At 46.9% G+C, this 15,194-nt stretch overlaps 1 protein-coding gene across 1 annotated transcript in view; it reads right to left on the reverse strand.

The window, feature by feature from the left end:
* The window catches only part of DGKH (diacylglycerol kinase eta), a 735,022-nt gene that overhangs the window by 187,331 nt on the left and 532,497 nt on the right, over positions 1-15,194 (reverse strand). The window contains 1 exon segment of the mRNA XM_029602950.1: positions 14,217-14,345. Coding sequence (XP_029458810.1) covers positions 14,217-14,345 — 129 coding nt within the window.

The following is a 15,194-nucleotide window of genomic DNA, read 5'->3' on the forward strand; positions in this document are numbered from 1 at the left end:
GCGGACCACCGCAGCTGGCAGCCATGACCGCCGCAACGTCTGAGGCGTTCCGCCGCCTCGGGTAAGGAGCTGGCCCGGTTGCGGGCTGCTGCAACCGGGGGCCATAACAGTACTCCCTACTTTAGGCCTCCCCCTAGAATGCTTAGGTTTCCCTGGGTGTTCAGAGTGAAAGTTCTTGAGAAGAGACTTGTCCACGATGTTCTTAGCAGGCTCCCAAGAATTCTCCTCAGGTCCGAATCCTTCCCATGCTAGGAGGTATTCCCTTGTCTTGCCTCGTTTCCGGACATCAAGTACTTCATGCACTTGATATATAGTCTCCTCCTCTGCCCTGGGTTGGGGAACTACGGAAACCTTCCGAGTAGGCAAAGTGAGGATCAAAGGCTTCAGGAGTGACGTGTGGAAGGAGTTATGGATCCTCAATGTGGCCGGCAAGCGAAGTTGGTAAGTCATAGGACCAAGCTGTCGCAGCACCGGAAAAGGCCCAATAGAACGTGAGGCCAATTGCATGGAAGGAACTCTCAACCGGATGTGCCTGGTACTAAGCCATACTTTCTCTCCTGCATGGAACCGTGGAGCTGGTCGTCGATATTTGTTGGCAAATGTCTTGGCGGTGTGAGCCGCCTTACGGAGCATGTATTGAGTATGAATCCAGAACCGCTGCAACTGTACTGCAGTAAGCTGGGCTGCCGGTGATGGCACCGGCAAGGGCAAAGGCAATGGCGGCCTCGGTTGTCGTCCAAATACAATCTGGAACGGGGAGGCCCCCTCTGAGGTACAGGCATGTGAGTTGTGAGAGATCTCAGCCCACGAGAGAAGTGTTACCCAATCGTCCTGACGGGAGTTGACATACATTCAAAGAAATTGCTTTAAAGTATGATTTGTATGTTCTGCCTGACCGTTTGCTTGTGGATGAAATGCCATGGTATAGTCCAGAGAAATGCGAAACTTCTTACAGAGATTGAGCCAATAACAGGCCGTGAACTGAGGTCCGCAATCGGATGCAATGTGTTGTGGAAGACCACGGAGGTGGAAGAGATGGAGCATAAATAGTTGGGCCAAGCGAGGAGCGGATGGGAGGGAGGGTATTGGGATAAAGTGAGCCATTTTTTAAAATTGATCCACTACTACCCAAAATTACTGTGTTGCCCTCTGATGGCGGAAGATCCACAATAAAGTCTGTGGAAATATGTGTCCAAGGCTTCCTGGGGATAGGGAACAGTTGTAAAAGTCCCCAAGTCTTCCCAGTAGGAATTTTGTGTTGCGCACAGGTCGGGCAAGAATCCACATATGCTCGAATATCCTTGCACATCTCAGGCCACCAATAATATCGTTGAAGGAGTGTTTGCGTCCAAGCTCGTCCCGGGTGTCCGGCTAACTGCGAATCATGCCCCCAGGCCAGTACTTTGTTACGCAGTCTCTTAGGCACCACTGTTTTACCAGGTGGGATGGTAAATGTCGTAGAGAGGGTGATGCAAGCCGGGTCTATAATATGTTGAATAGGCTCATCGATGTCTTCTGCAGAGAAGGATCGGGATAAGGCATCTGCCTTAATATTCTTGTTCGCAGGTTGATATCGTAGTTCAAAATTGAAACGTGTGAAAAAAAGTGCCCACTGTGCTTGACGCAAGTTCAAACGTTGTGCTTGTTGGAGGTACACCAGGTTCTTATGGTCAGTGAAAACTGTTATACAATGTTGAGCTCCCTCCAGCCACTGCTGCCACTCTTCAAATGCTAGTTTAATGGCAAGGAGTTCTTTATTGCCGATGGAATAATTACTTTCAGCAGATGAAAATTTCTTAGAGAAATAGGAGCAAGGAAGAGAGATTCCTGTAGAGTCATTCTGGCTTAAGACAGCTCCTACCCCTTCAGCTGATGCATCCACCTCTCCCACAAACGGACATCTGGGGTCAGGATGCCGAAGACAAGTTTTTTGAGAAAAGAGTTCTTGAGGGCAAGGAACTCTTGCAATCTACAGGCCAGGACTTAATGTTTGCCCCTTCACGAGTGAGAGTCGTGAGAGGTGTAGCCAACTTGGAGAAATTCTGAATAAAACTATGATAGTAGTTAGCGAAACCAAGGAAATGCTGGAGTGCACATAACCAGTTAGGTTGGGGCCATTCATTAATACATTTCAATTTGGAGGGATCCATCTGGAAGCCTTGTTTGGAGATGATATACCCCAGAAATGGTAGTGACTCTTGTTCGAAAATGCATTTTTCGATCTTAGCATAGAGATGATTTTCTCTTAGACATTGTAGAACCAGAGTAACGTGTTGTCGATGAGAATGTAGATCAGAAGAAAAAAATCAAAATGTCGTCTAAATAGATGACAATGCAGACATAAAGCAGGTCTCGGAATATCTCATTGATGAGATGCTGAAATACTGCCGGAGCGTTAGTTAATCCAAAAGGCATGACAAAATATTCATAATGTCCATCTCTGGTGTTAAAAGCCGTCTTCCACTCGCCACCCTCCCGTATCCTGATGAGATTATATGCTCCTCGAAGGTCCAATTTCGAAAACACCTTGGCCCCCTGTAAACAGTCAAAGAGTTCAGCAATGAGCGGCAATGGATACCGATCTTGGAGGAGAAGTCCATTACCTGCTATTAAGTTCACTTAGAGAATAGCCACTGCCATTAGCAATGGTAACATGGAATAGACTTAGTTTTTGGGTACTTGCCAGGTTCTTATGGCCTGGATTGGCCACTATTGGAAACAGGATGCTGGGCTTGATGGACCCTTGGTCTGACCCAGTATGGCATTTTCTTATGTTCTTATGTTCTTATAGTAATGGCGTTTAGCCCACGGAAATCAATACATGGACACAGAGTCCCATTTTTTTTTCCAACAAAAAAGAAGCCAGCCCCGGCTGCGGATTTGGAGCGCCTAATAAATCCCTTCTGTAAATTTTCTTGGATATATTCAGTCATAGAATGGGTCTCCAAGGCGGATAACGGATAGACCCTACCGTGAGGCAGGGTAGCTCCAGGAATCAGATTTATACTGCAATCAAATTCTCGGTGTGGAGGCAAAGTGTCATCAGCCTTTTTGGAAAAAATGTCCGCAAACTGACTGTATTGTGACGGTAATCCCACAAGACGGGAGATGCAGAGGAAACTACATGAGGCGTTAGTTCTTTTAATGCAGGTTTTATGGAATGCTGGACCCCAGTAGCTAAGTGTTAAAGATGTTCAGTCAAACTGTGGATTATGATGTTGCAACCACGGAATACCAAGAATTATTGGATGAATGGCTTTCCGGATGACATAAAAGGAAATCTTTTTAGTGTGGTTCGGTGCAATGTGGCACTCCATCGGAACCGTGTGATAAGTTATCCTCCCTGCAGACGATCTCCATGAATGGAAGATACAATTAACGGCTTCAGACATAAACGAGTAGGAATGTGCAGTTGTTCTACCATATCTTGCAAAATGAAATTTCCTCCGGCTCCAGAATCTACTAAAGCCAGAGTGGAGAAATGGTGGTCTCCATGACACAGGGTGACTTGTGGAGTTAGTGGGGGAGCCGGAGATGTGATGCCTAGGATTATTCCCCCGATGGATACTAGGCTTGGGAGTTTCCCGGACGTGTTGGACAACGGGCAATGAGATGGCCTGATCCTTCACAATATAGGCAGAGGCCTGCCTTATGGCGTCTTTGCCGTTCCTCAGGAGAGAGAGGCCCACGGCCTAATTGCATTGGTTCTTCGACAGTCCCGTCTGTGGTAGATGTAGTTCAAGAAATGGAAGAGAAGGAGCGAGAGGGAGTCGTAACCGCCATGTGTCTTCTCGTGCTTGTTCCCTCACGAGCTCTTTCCTGTAGACGGCAGTCGATCCTGGTTACCAATTCAATAATAGCATCCAAAGAGTGAGGTAACTCATAGGCTGCCATTTCATCCTTAATTCTGGAAGACAGACCCTCCAAAAATATGGACCGGAGGCAGCTTTCCTCCCAATGGAGTTCAGATGCAAGGGTTCTAAATTCAATGGTGTAATCGGCCACTGGCCTACCTCCTTGTCGAAGTTGCAGAAGCTTGGAGCCAGCAACTACTTGTTTTCCTGGATCGACAAATACTGTTTGAAACAGTTCCAAGAATTTAGGAAGATTTTGCAGGACGGGGTCCGACCATCGCCAGAAGGGAGAAGCCCAGGCCAGGGCCTTACCCTCTAACAGAGACAGGATATATGTAGTTTTTGTAAGGTCATCTGGAAAGAGAGCAGCTTGAAGATGAAAGTGCATGCTGCATTGATCGAGGAATCCCTGGCACGAGCAAGGGTCGCCCGAGTAACGTGGAGGAATAGGTAACGGAATCGTCGAACATGTATTTCCCTGCAATACATGTATAGGTGCAATACATGGTATAGGTGGAGGGGCTGCCTGAGCTGTAGCTATAGAATCAAGACGGACATTGAGTCGCTCCAAGAGGACGCCATGGATTCTAATACCCGTTGCTGCTCCATGACTTTCTGGGCCAGTCCAGGAATGGCCTGACAAGCTGAAACCTCTGCCGGGTCCATGGCCTTGGTATTCTGTTACAAATAGAGTTAGCACTACCCAAGAGGGAGTCAACCCTCGTAGGTCCCTACCGTCGAAGGGCAAGGCCTGAAGATTCAGCTGATGAATGAAGACTTCACCCTGGAAGCTCGTGATCCCCCCCAGGAGGAGCCCATAGGGACCCGGCTGCTGGGACTTAGGAGATTCCCTGAAGACTGAAGGTAGGTCTGGATACAGGCGCCTCCTGCAGGTTGTGCATTCCAGACAGCTGGCACCTCCAGCAGGTCATAGTCAGTCCAGGAGTGGGAGTCGAAGAATAGTCAAGAGCCAGTCTAAGGGTCGAATCCAAGAGAAGGGTCGTAAGCCGGTCCAGGTGCAAGTCAGGAGAGTGGTCCGAAGCCAGTCCAGGAGCAAACCAGGAGAAGGGTCAGAAGCCATACCAGGATCAAGCCAAGAGAAGCACAAAAGCCGGTCCGAAGGTCAAAAGCCAAGAATCAATTCAATGGGGAGGAAGAGCAGAAGCAGTATAAAGAGCAAAAAAACCAGGAACACGGAGCTCAAGAAAAATCCCAACAAGATGCCTCAATACCCAAATTGAGGGAGGAGTCTTCAGGAAGGAGCCACGACAACTTCCTATTGTGGCCCCTTTAAATCAAACCTTCAGCAGCGCACGGCTCTAACAATCTGAAGTGGGAGGAGTCAGCCCGGCCGAGCTGGAACCATGCGACTGGGCTCAGCAGCGGCAGTGGCTGCGCAGGGAGCATCTGAGAGGTCTGCCTGCACCCACAGGAGCCCCGGAAGAGGACCGCGGTGGCCTGCCCGTACCTGGCCCCGGTCGCGGACCACCGTGGCCGGCAGCCATGACCGCTGCAGCGTCTGAGGCGTTCTGCCGCCTCGGGTAAGGAGCCGGCCCCGGTTGCGGACTGCCACGACCGATGGCCATAACAGACTTCGAGTACGGAATAAAAAACTGAATGTCGTCTGCGTATATTTTGAATTGAACATTTAGGCTGTCTAACAAATACCATAGTGGTAAAAGGTAGATATTGAAGAGAATGGGGGAAAGGCATGAACCTTGTAGAACGCCAGACGGAATAGAGTATTGAGTGGAAGAAAACGAGCCAATGTGTATTTGGCAAAGACGATTGGTGAGAAAAGAATTGAACCAGCTAAGAACTGTATCTGAGATACCAATTGACTGTAATCTTGATAATAGTATTGAATGATTTATAGTGTTGAAGGCCGCCGAGATGTCCAGGAGTACCAATATATAAACTATATTAGAGTTGAAGCCTCTCAGTAAGATGTCAGAGGATGATAATGGTAAGATGTCAGTGCTATGACTTTTTCGAAAACCATGCTGATTTGCATGTAACAGCTCATTGTCATAAAGGTAATTGTTTAACTGATGAATGATATATTCTATTACTTTAGCTAGTGTGGTGAGAGATGCGAAGGGGCGTAAATTATTTAAATTAGAGAAATCTTCGTTTTTTTCTTTTCTTGGTTTGGTAATATGGAAGTCATTTTGAAGTGATCAGGATAAGTACTGGTACTGAGTGACTGATTTATTAAATTAACAAGAAAATTGTATTTTGGTGTAGTGAGTTCTTTTAGGTAAACTCCGTGGTAAGGATTAAATGGAGAAAAAGACATTTTTGTCTTATGAAGAACGCGAGTTATCATGTCTACATCAGTAGGAGTTGAACGAAGGTCAGATACAGTCCATCTTATGGTTAGAATCACTGGCAGGTCGATCCAGTAAAGTTCAGTTGAAGATTTCTCGTCTGTAACGAGCTCGCTGCGCACAATTCGGACGCGTAAGGCAAACCAGCGATACAGTCTCCAGTTTTGCGCGTCCATAGCGCTTCTTAAAACAGACGCGTAACCCTTCCCACACCCGGCATGTAAATGAACGAATTAGCTGTATAATGAAGGAATTAGCTATTCCCCTCCGATACCGTAACGGGCACTCAGGTTCACTCATTAGTAACGCACTGTTTTGCCGCGGCCGTAACGTGTTAGTTTACCGCCTCCCCCTAGTAGGAGTTAGGACTGTGAGTCTAGTAACAAATCCATCGACACCACTTAAGATACTCAAAACAATAAAACACAATTTAAAAAAAAAGCGATACAGAGATGATCGAGAAAATGTAATGATGTGGGACACATAAAACCTGTCAGAAGAAAAAATAAAAATTTTTAAATACCTGTCGGAGGGCCGCGTGGTTCCAGGTGGCCGGCGGCGGCGGGAGCTGGGTGGTCGCGTGTTAAATCTAGGCCGCGGGCGGGTGGGCGCCTGTTCCAGGCAGCGGCGGCGGGGGGACACGCGTTAGTTCGAGACGGCTGGCGGGCGGCGGGTGGTCGCATGTTAAATCTAGGCCGCGGGCGGGTGGGCGCCTGTTCCAGGCAGCGGCGGCGGGGGGACACGCGTTAGTTCGAGACGGCCGGCGGGCGGCGGGTGGTCGCGTGTTAAATCTAGGCCGGGTCCGCACAGGCGCGCATTCATTCACTGCCGGTGGGGGCTGCCTCCGGCAGCCCCCACCGGCAGTGAATGAATGCGCGGCAGTGAATGAATGCGCGCCTGTGCGACCACTGCGATTCGGCGCTCACGGCGTGACATCACGGCATGTGACTGCCTTGAGCGCCGAATCGCAGGGGTCGCACAGGCGCACATTCATTCATTCACTGCCGGTGGGGGCTGCCGGAGAGGCAGCCCCCACCGGCAGTGAATGAATTCATTCATCCAGGCGGAGGAGCCGGCTGCTTTCGCCACCGGCTCCTCCGCCTGGATGAATGAATGCGCGCCTGTGCGGACCCGGCCTAGATTTAACACGCGACCACCCGCCGGCCGTCTCGAACTAACGCGTGTCCCCCCGCCGCCGCTGCCTGGAACAGGCGCCCACCCGCCCGCGGCCTAGATTTAACACGCGACCACCCGGCTCCCGCCGCCGCCGGCCGCCTGTACCCACGCGGCCGTCTGAAACTAACGCGCGTCCACCCGCCGCCCGGAACAGGCGCCCACCCGCCCGCGGCCTAGATTTAACACTCGACCACCGGCCCCCCGGATCCCGCCGGCCGCCTGGACCCACGCGGCCCTCCGACAGGTATTTAAAAATTTTGATTTTTACACTTCCTGGTGCCTGTCATTTCAAATGTCATTTGAAATGACAGGTACCAGCGCACCCAGGTTAATGTATAGGCGCTGTATTAAGCGCCTATACAGTAAAATGGGTTACGCGGGCATAACCCTTCCCTACCGCTTTAAAGCCGCGGCATGCATTTGCATGCGATTAGAGGAGAGTATCGGGGAGTTAGTGAAGAGAACTGTGCGTGCGGGGAGGAAGGGTGCGCCTGACACTACCTGACACTACCGCACTGTTTCTACCGCGGCCTTACTGAATCGACCTGTTTGTTGGAGGACCAATATCAATAGGTCATCCTTCAGACTAGAAAGCCAGGAATTAACATTCCTTGGCTGTCCCCTGACTTTATATGGAAGAGAGTAGGCCGGTTCAAGATTACCTAAATAGGATGTAACTCATAGGAGTTGAGTCTCCATCTTCCTCCCTGCCTATACATTAATTACACAATTCCTATGTGCAGAACCATGTAACTGTGTAAATAATGTTTTATTTTTCTATCCCAATTTTCCAAGTAAAGTATCCCTGCATGCTGCCTCAGAAGAGTTCTGAGTCAGTCTGCTTGACAGTAAGTGTTTCTGTGGGAGGCATGAGGTTCCCCACTGCACACACAGAAAAGCAGGAAAACTACCCATTTAGCTCAGTTTTCTAAAGAGGACAATTTTTTATGAAAAATTCAAAGTGGCACATACTTATGTCTTTCCCTGCGTTAAAGCAGCAGCGATACCAGGTTAGTCCCATTCGCATGTGCAGGAATAAGGGCCAGCAAACAGATTGCAGATTATACCTGTTTACCCAATAACATACAGGCCGATGCAGTATCGGCGCGTGAAAAATGGGCGCTCAAGATTGAGCATTCGCTTTCCTAAAGCGCACCCATCCATCTCTCCCGGGCACACGATGCAGTAGGTAAATGAGCCGCTGTGTTGAAAAGGAGGTACTAGGGAAAATTGTGCGTCCCTAGCGCCTCCTCGGCATCAGGCGCCTAGGAGAAGTGGCTGTGCACGGGTTAGGAAAACGGACGCTCAGTTTTATGAGTGTCCATGGGTTAGGAAAACAAATGCTCAATAACTGTTATAAAATCGGGGGTCGGCACCGAGCCGTGCTGCCTTCCCCCATTCCCTTCCCCTTAACTGACCTTCCTACCCTTTCCCCTAACCTTTCCCCCCCAGCCCTACTCTAACCCCCCCCCAATTTATTATCTTTCGTTTGCGCGCACCAGCAGCCTGCCGGCACACGATCCTCTGACCCCACCCCCTCCCCCCCACCCCGCCTCTTAGTAAAGCCCCGGGACTTACACGCGTCCCGGGGCTTTTCGCGCCTCGCTGGGCCTTTTGAAAATAGGCCCGGTGCGCATAACCCTTTGAAAATCCGGCCCTAATTGCATAGAGGGTTATGGGCGTGCATCCAAAATGTGCATCCAACCGTGGGTTAACCAGTGCGCTAGCCTGAGAACATGGTATTGCATTGCCCTGACAGTGACTAGCTTTCAAGAATCATCCTCCTCCATCATGGGTCAGAACAGCTAAGGTTAATGCTGCCTGTCTATACAGGTAAATTGCAGATTAGGGCTCAGTGGTTAAGGGGGAGGGGACTGTGTTTACAGAAGAGTGAACAAATGGAGGGAGACAAACAGCAGAAGCAGGATGGCATGCAGAAGGCACCGGAGCCGCAAGCAGAGCAGGGCCTTGCCGGTTCATGTAGTCCATGGTGAGAGAAGGCCATCGGCGTCTGGGGCAAGTGTGACGATTCACAGGGACATCCTGTGGATTGCCTAATGTAACAATGGGGCAGCATTCACAGCCCCTTAAAGGAGAAGAGTCACAGTCATTCTGCAAGGTGACATCTCGTGGCCAGATTTAGGACCTATGATTACAGGGATCTGGCCAAGGGCCATGGCTGTAATGACTGTAACAACTGGACTAAAGTAAGTTGGAAGGGGATATAAAATAGGGGCACTGTGAACAAAGGGTCATTGTGCCACATCCCAGCCCTGGTTCTCATTGAGCTGCACATACCACAGGAGCAGGAGAAAAACTGCCGGGTCAAGAAAAAAACATCATTCTTGTGTCGCTTTTGTGATATTCAGATGGGATGGAGAGATCACAGTTACAACCGTAACATCAGCGGTACAGCTACATTCTGCTTCCAAGAAGGCTGGGATAAGCTGCATAGAGTGGCTGTGGGTAGAACCCTAATAGCCGTGGTACAGCAGCATGGGCTTTCCCAAATGGTTGGGGGTAACCTGCACAGAGCGGCCATGATTATAATCTTACCATCAATGAGCATGGTGGGAACAGGGTTGCAAGGTTAGGTAAGATACATGGGGAAGCAGGTATTGTTTTAATATGGGAATTTATAAGTTCACCTACCCAAAATGATAGGAAAACCAAAGAAAAATATAACTAGGCAGGCTGGATGGGCCAACTGGTATTTTCCAGCCATCAGTTGCTATTTTACTATATATTCATACTTTAGAAGGTTCTTTTTTATTTTTTCATTTATTTATATTCCACTTTTCAGACACTTCAAAGTGGATTACCTTTAGGTACTGTAGATATTTCCCTAAGGCTTCTACTTTAAAAAGATATGAAGGGAGATAAGGAACCCTTGAAATTTAATATAGCATGTGCCTGACAGCATTGAATACTGCTGGGGACACATAAGAACATGCCATAGAACATGCTATACTGGGTCAGACCAAGGGTCCATCAAGCCCAGCATCCTGTTTCCAACAATGGCCAATCCAGGCCATAAGAACCTGGCAAGTGCCCAAAAGCTAAGTCTGTTCCATGTTACCACTGCTAGTAATAGCAGTGGCTATTTTCTAAGTCAGCTCAATTAATAGCAGGTAATGGACTTCTCCTCCAAGAACTTATCCAATCCTTTTTTAAACACAGCTATACTAACTTCACTAACCACTTCCTCTGGCAACAAATTCCAGAGTTTAATTGTGCGTTGAGTGAAAATGAACTTTTTCTGGTTAGTTTTAAATGTGCCACATGCTAACTTCATGGAGTGCCCCTAGTCTTTCTATTATCCGAAAGAGTAAATAACCGATTCACATCTACCCGTTCTAGACCTCTCATGATTTTAAACACCTCTATCATATCCCACCTCAGCCGTCTATTCTCCAAGCTGAAAAGTCCTAACCTCTTTAGTCTTTCCTCATAGGGGAGCTGTTCCATTCCCCTTATTATTTTGGTCGCCCTTCTCTGTACCTTCTCCATCGCAATTATATCTTTTTTGAGATGCAGCGACCAGAATTGTACACAGTATTCAAGGTGCGGTCTCACCAAGGAGCGATACAGAAGCATTATGACATTTTCCGTTTTATTCACCATTCCCTTTCTAATAATTCCCAATATTCTGTTTGCTTTTTTGACTGCCACAGCACACTGAACCGACGATTTCCATTATTATCCACTATGATGCCTAGATCTCTTTCTTGGGTGGTAGCACCTAATATGGAACCTAACATTGTGTAACTATAGCATGGGTTATTTTTCCTTATCTGCATCACTTTGCACTTATCCACATTAAATTTCATCTGCCATTTCGATGCCCAATTTTCCAGTCTCACAAGGTCTTCCCGCAATTTATCACAATCTGCTTGTGATTTAACTACTCTGAACAATTTTGTATCATCTGCAAATTTGATTACCTCACTCGTCGTATTTCTTTCTAGATCATTTAAAAATATATTGAAAAGTAAGGGTCCCAATACAGTTCCCTGAGGCACTCCACTGCCCACTCCCATCCACTGAGAAAATTGTCCATTTAATCCTACTCTCTGTTTCCTGTCTTTTAGCCAGTTTGTAATCCACGAAAGGACATTGAAACCTATCCCATGACTTTTTACTTTTCGTAGAAGCCTCTCATGAGGAACTTTGTCAAACGCCTTCTGAAAATCCAAGTACACTACATCTACCGGTTCACCTTTATCCACATGTTTATTAACTCCTTCAAAAAAGTGAAGCAGATTTGTGAGGCAAGACTTGCCTTGGGTAAAGACATGCTGACTTTGTTCCATTAAACCATGTCTTTCTATATGTTCTGTGATTTTGATGTTTAGAACACTTTCCACTATTTTTCCTGGCACTGAAGTCAGGCTAACTGGTCTGTAGTTTCCCAGATCGCCCCTGGATCCCTTTTTAAATATTGGGGTTATATTAGCTATCCTCCAATCTTCAGCGGGATCCCGGGAGCGATCTCCCGCTCTCGGGCCGTCGGCTGCCAGTAAACAAAATGGCGCCAGTGGCCCTTTGCCCTTACCATGTGACAGGGGCTATCGGTGCCATTGGCCGGCCTCTGTCACATGGTAGGAGCAATGGACGGCCAGCGCCATCTTAAAAAATGGCACAGGCCATCCATTGCTCCTATCATGTGACAGGGGCCGGCCAATGGCACCGATAGCCCCTGTCACATGGTAAGGGCAAAGGGCCACTGGCACCATTTTGATTAGTGGCAGCCGACGGCCCGAGAGGGGGAGATCGCTCCCGGGACCCCCGCTGGACAACCAGGGACTTTAGGCAAGTTTTGGGGGGGTTAGAAGGGTAGGAGATTGTAATTAATTAAATCTGAAGGGTTGGGGTGGGTTTGGGTTTGTTTGTTTTTTATGTGCCCTTTCTCCCCCCCCAAAAAAACAATAAGAAAACCACACAAAATTTCATGGGGTTTTCCTATCATTTTCGGGGACTGCCGAAACGCGACGAAATAGGAAATATCATCTACATTTCCTATTTCGTCGCAAACGAAGGCACATCCCTATTAAGAATGACACAAGGGAAAGATAAGTACTCTTTCTGAACAGAAATTACATACATAGTAAACCAGAACAGCACCAACTTCCAGCACTCAAACAGTAACCACCTTACCTAAGAAAAGGCAACACTGAAAATATTACACCAGGCATTAAAACACCAATACACCTCCTATTAGGAAAATGGAACAAGCCAGGCTGCTATAGAGCCCTACACAGCAAGTACATGCCAGCAGAACACCTCACCTCAGTCACTTCACCTAACAAAGAATAAACAGACCATAAAGCATAAATAGAAACACGCAGACAAAAAGTGAACTGGAAACCACAATAAGCCAGAGACTCTATATGCAGTGCAACAAAGGAAAAAGAGAAACACCACCAGTCCACAAAACAAATCAAGAAATATAAAATCAATAGCAGTAAAACCATACTAACAAAAAGAACAGATTATTTCAAAACAGCTGATGAAAGGAATATAAAATAATTAAAAACTCATCAAAAATTTCCAGACACCAATAAAATATTTCAAAACAGCAGACATAAAGACCCAATAATTATAAATAATGATAAAAAAATGCTCTGCTCTCCATACCTGGAAACATTTGATTTCCAGGTGCCCTAAGATTGTTGTGAATTAGGAGGGGGTGGGGTTGCTTGCAATTTTCTCCTCTCTCTCAGTCACTCACAAGCTCTCTTTCTCACACAGGCTCTCAATCACACACATATACAGATGCTCTCTCTCTTTCACTTACGTAGGCTCTCAATCACACAGTACACACATGCTCTCTCTCTTTCTCTTATACACACAGGCTCTTAATCATACATACTATCTTATGACTTTTGATTTTAAGTTATGGCCCTACTCGGGCCTTTTTTACTCTATTTACTTCCAAAGCTGTAAAGCCTCCAAGTTTATAGTCCTTGTTCAATGTAACTTTCTTGCTCTCTTTCTGATTATAACTTATTGTTCTGTTTTTTGTTACAAGTTTCTATCCCTCGTTCGATGTAAACCGATCTGATATGGTATTCAACCATGAAGCTCGGTATAGAAAAATGTGAAATAAATAAATAATAAATACATACACATGCTCTCCCTCACTTAAACATACAGGTTTCTCAATCATACACTTACATACATGCTGTCTCTCACACACCAAGTGTCTCAATCACACACAGGCTCTCAATCATACACACATGCTCTCTTTCATACGAACAGGCTCTCAATCACTCTCTTACATACAATCTCTCATACACACACACACAGGATCTCAAACACATATGCTCGCTCACTCACTATCTCTCTCTCCCCCTACCAAACTAGTGGCAGCAACAGCCTCCTCCTCTTCCACCCCTCGTGACCTCACGAAAGGAGCCCCATCGACTGCAGGGGTTGACATTGCTCCAGGCTGTGCTGTTCTTCTGCTATGGGCCAATGTTGCAGCACTTGAACCTAGCATGGTCTCTTCTTCCCCACTGCTCACCACTTCTTCTTCCGGGTCACGGGGGGGCGGGAAGAAGAGATCATGCTGTGAGTGCCGCTGACTCCAGCTCTCCTGACAAGTTCCGCCCAGGTTATCAGCATTTCAAGCCCAGGTGGAGGAAGAGTTCTCATCTCACTAGGGAAGGGGGAGCAGTTAAGCCAGCGGGGGACCGGAAAGTGTGGCATCACACTGGTTGAGAACCGCTTTTCTAGAAGACTTAGAGTTTGGGAGACCCCATAGTTTAATGATGGTAAGAAGACTAGATACATGACTTAAGATAAATATTAAACAACAAATGGCTGCAGTAGAACCCTACAGTTCACTATTTACCTGACAGAGTTTCAGGTTCCTTTGTGTCATCTTCTTTCTCCTCTTCTTTGGATTCATCCTCTTCTTTTGCATACTCTGTAGGCGACTGATTCACTTGTTCTTGAGTATGGGCATTCTGTTCATCCACAGCTTCAAAACAGGATAGCAAATTTAATCCAACAATGGATGAGCCTACTCTTCTTCACTAAGGTACTATGGAACCAGTCATTATTTACATATTTTCAACCCTTCCCCAACCCCTCCATTTTATGCTGTCGGGGGGGGGGGGGGGGAGGGGGAAGCACAATATGCTTCCAAAAAAGTTACTGGGTTGGGTATACTAATACAAGGTGATCAAACTGGTCCTTGGGGGCCCTCCCAGCCAGTCTGAGATTTATTTGCAGGCACTACCTTCTACTTATGCAAATATTGCTCATGCATTTTCATTAGCGATATCCTGAAAATCTGACTGGATAGGGCTGGGGGGGAACCTGAGGACCAGTTTGAGCATTGCTGAATTCATCATGAAGACATCTTTATATTATGCCCTTGCCCCAACTCTTCTCTATTTAAAAGCATTTTGATTGTTCGCTGTAAACATATTTTCAGTAACAGTCCTTCATCAGTAAAAACAGCTTTCTGTGGAAAGTTCTATAATACATGATCAAAAAGGCACTAAATGTTTAAATGGGGAAATTCTAAATAGCTTACATTGTTGTTAATATATACAGTTGCATTTAGCCTGCATTCTTTGCAGCTGATTTACAAAGGGAATTTACCCAGGTTTTACCTTGAAAATAAGAAGTCGCAGAACATACTTTTCATCTGCCACTGACAGGCATAAGTGCACTTTGAAAATTAGCCGGTATTTACAGAACTGAGCCTGACCTGTGTGCACACATTTACACCTGCTAATCAGCAGTAGTAAATGTGTGCACGTACTTGCTCTGGGTTCCGTGTTGACTGGCTAATTTTCAAAGCAAACTAATGTGTGCAAGT

The sequence above is a fragment of the Rhinatrema bivittatum genome, chromosome 5, assembly GCF_901001135.1.
Source record: "Rhinatrema bivittatum chromosome 5, aRhiBiv1.1, whole genome shotgun sequence".
Taxonomy (NCBI): Eukaryota; Metazoa; Chordata; class Amphibia; order Gymnophiona; family Rhinatrematidae; genus Rhinatrema; species Rhinatrema bivittatum.